The following is a 2,281-nucleotide window of genomic DNA, read 5'->3' as shown; positions in this document are numbered from 1 at the left end:
TACAAGGGGCTTATCCCCTCCCTCCTGTATAGGGCATAGATAGAAGGTAGGAAAGTTTAGGTTTGTATTTTGTACTAATTGGAATCATTAACAATAAATATGAAACAAAAATTATATAGAAAAGAAGGCTCTTATGTTGCCTGGTACATCAACTTTCATTTCCTTACCAATATATAGGTCTTATTGTTGTTACATGTTAGATGTTTTCATACTCAACAGAATGTAGCTTAGAAAATTTATGCTATTATACTTACTGTAATAGAAGTTTTCCCAATTGATGATGATGTTTGATACTACTTAACTAGTGTAACTTTTTTCAGGGAAATTGGAAGAACAGGCAAGATGAAAATTAACATGAAATTACTGCCTATGAAGGCACATTACTTCTTAATGTTTGCAGGTAAGTACTGTAGCCTGTTTTTTTTTTTCAATATTTGTTTTAAGAAAATAAGGTATTATGTTGAGATTGTATTGGTTCGTGGTAGGGATGGATTTCTTTGTTTTTTTATTATCTAAATAGGCTGTATGAAAGTTTCAGCATGTTATGTTACTCATTTTAAGTTTTATTATCTATTGTGATTGTGTTATAGATCAGATTTTATATGGTCTTTTAATTGTATTGTTTAACTTATTTGATATGAGCTATATCAGGCAATAATGTGCACTTTAACTTCTTCACAAATTGGTACAAAATAAGACCTTTCTTTATATTCTTTTAACCTGTAATTGTTTTATTTTAGTTTTAGCTATACACCATTCTGCATGGTCACTTTGTTACCCAGTGAGTTTTCTACTTTTCTTTGAAAAGTATTGTACTGTAGTGGTTTAATAGGCTCTTGTAACATTCATGTAATCTTCGGTAATATTTGCTACTGATCCATATAAAAGAAAGATCCAGAAATATACTTTTTACTACAATAATGGTTCCTGAATTTAGCATTTACTGTATCCTGATAGTAAGTGACTGAGATTCCTATGCCAGTGTTGGTGAATTGTGCCTGCATTTTTGCAACTAGGGCATGCATTTGCTTTGTTTTATTGCACTAATGAAAATTGCTCACTTGAGTTTTTCAGTAATCATCAGCTGCAAGTGTGATTATTTGTTAAGGTATTGGAGATATGTCATATTGCATGATTTCGGATTATGAATATGTTTGTGAAATGAACTAATATGCTCTTGCTAAAGGAAGTTAGACAGCTCTTTGAGAAAAGACTCATCCCATCTGAGTGACAACCCCGTAACATTTTTCATTATCCTAGGCACTGCACCTGTGCTTCCATTCCTGCCAGTATATGCACGACAACAGGGTATCTCCCCTGCTGGCATTGGCCTCATCTACACCATCCTACCCTTTGTCGGACTCTTCGCAAAGGCTGCATCAGGTGCGCTTGCTGATTTACTTCGCATTCACCGAGGAGTTTTTTTGTCTGCTATTGCTGTGTGTACCCTTGGTTTCTTCAGGTATGTGTTGACATGGTTATTATGGAGTTGCTTTGATGTACCTTGGATGGATAATGACCACTTCACATTATGTACTGAACACAGAAAAGCTCTCTTTTTACAGTTACTCATAATCCACATTACACAAGCTCATCATCACTTTGGTTTTGAGATCTTGATTAGGTTGTTATTTGATATCACTCCATCTTGATAGGCCTTTATAATGATGCATAACTTATTATAATATCTTTTATCAGAATGATGGTTTTTGCTAATAATGCTAGTAGTTATTACAGTATCTAGAATGTGTAACCTAGTTATTTTCTATGTAAGGTTTGATAAAGCAGCTTACTTATCTTATATATCTGTAACTGGTTCACACTTATCCTATTAACTTTATTAACAGTGGAAATGCAACATAAAATTTGACTTCAGAGACAAAAATACTATAAAGAGAGAAACTAAAATTCAGAGTTCATATCAGTGATTTGCTCACAGTGAAAAAACAGCTGATTGATTGAATAGACAAAAGCTTACTTTTTTTCTTGTGTGTGTATATAATTTGGTAATTTGCTCATATTCAGTAGCATTTGCCTGTGAATTTCAATTAATTGTTACTTACCAATGTAGTGAGTACCTTAAGTAGTGACAGTTTATTTTCAGTGACTGGTTCTCAGAAGAACTTTGCTAAAGAAATGCTGAAGTTTGGCATTTGTGATTAATACAGTATGTGCATGATATCCTTTAGGCATTTGTAAAGCCTTTGTGCTTATAACCTGTCTATAATGAGAGGATGGCAGTGGAATGATTTATTATCTTTCCTTAGATATATAGTATGTG

The 2,281-nt window shown here is 33.1% G+C and overlaps 1 protein-coding gene across 1 annotated transcript in view; it reads left to right on the top strand.

Moving 5' to 3' along the window:
* LOC119586490 (major facilitator superfamily domain-containing protein 6-like) overlaps positions 1 to 2,281 on the top strand; it is a 16,793-nt gene that overhangs the window by 5,390 nt on the left and 9,122 nt on the right. Inside the window, 2 exon segments of the mRNA XM_037935228.1 lie at positions 321 to 400; positions 1,261 to 1,462. Of these exon segments, the coding sequence (XP_037791156.1) occupies positions 343 to 400; positions 1,261 to 1,462 (260 nt within the window). The 5' untranslated portion in view covers positions 321 to 342.

This window comes from Penaeus monodon, chromosome 21 (assembly GCF_015228065.2).
Source record: "Penaeus monodon isolate SGIC_2016 chromosome 21, NSTDA_Pmon_1, whole genome shotgun sequence".
Taxonomy (NCBI): Eukaryota; Metazoa; Arthropoda; class Malacostraca; order Decapoda; family Penaeidae; genus Penaeus; species Penaeus monodon.
Note: the sequence above shows the minus strand (reverse complement) of the source record. Positions and strands in the feature narration are given on the sequence as shown.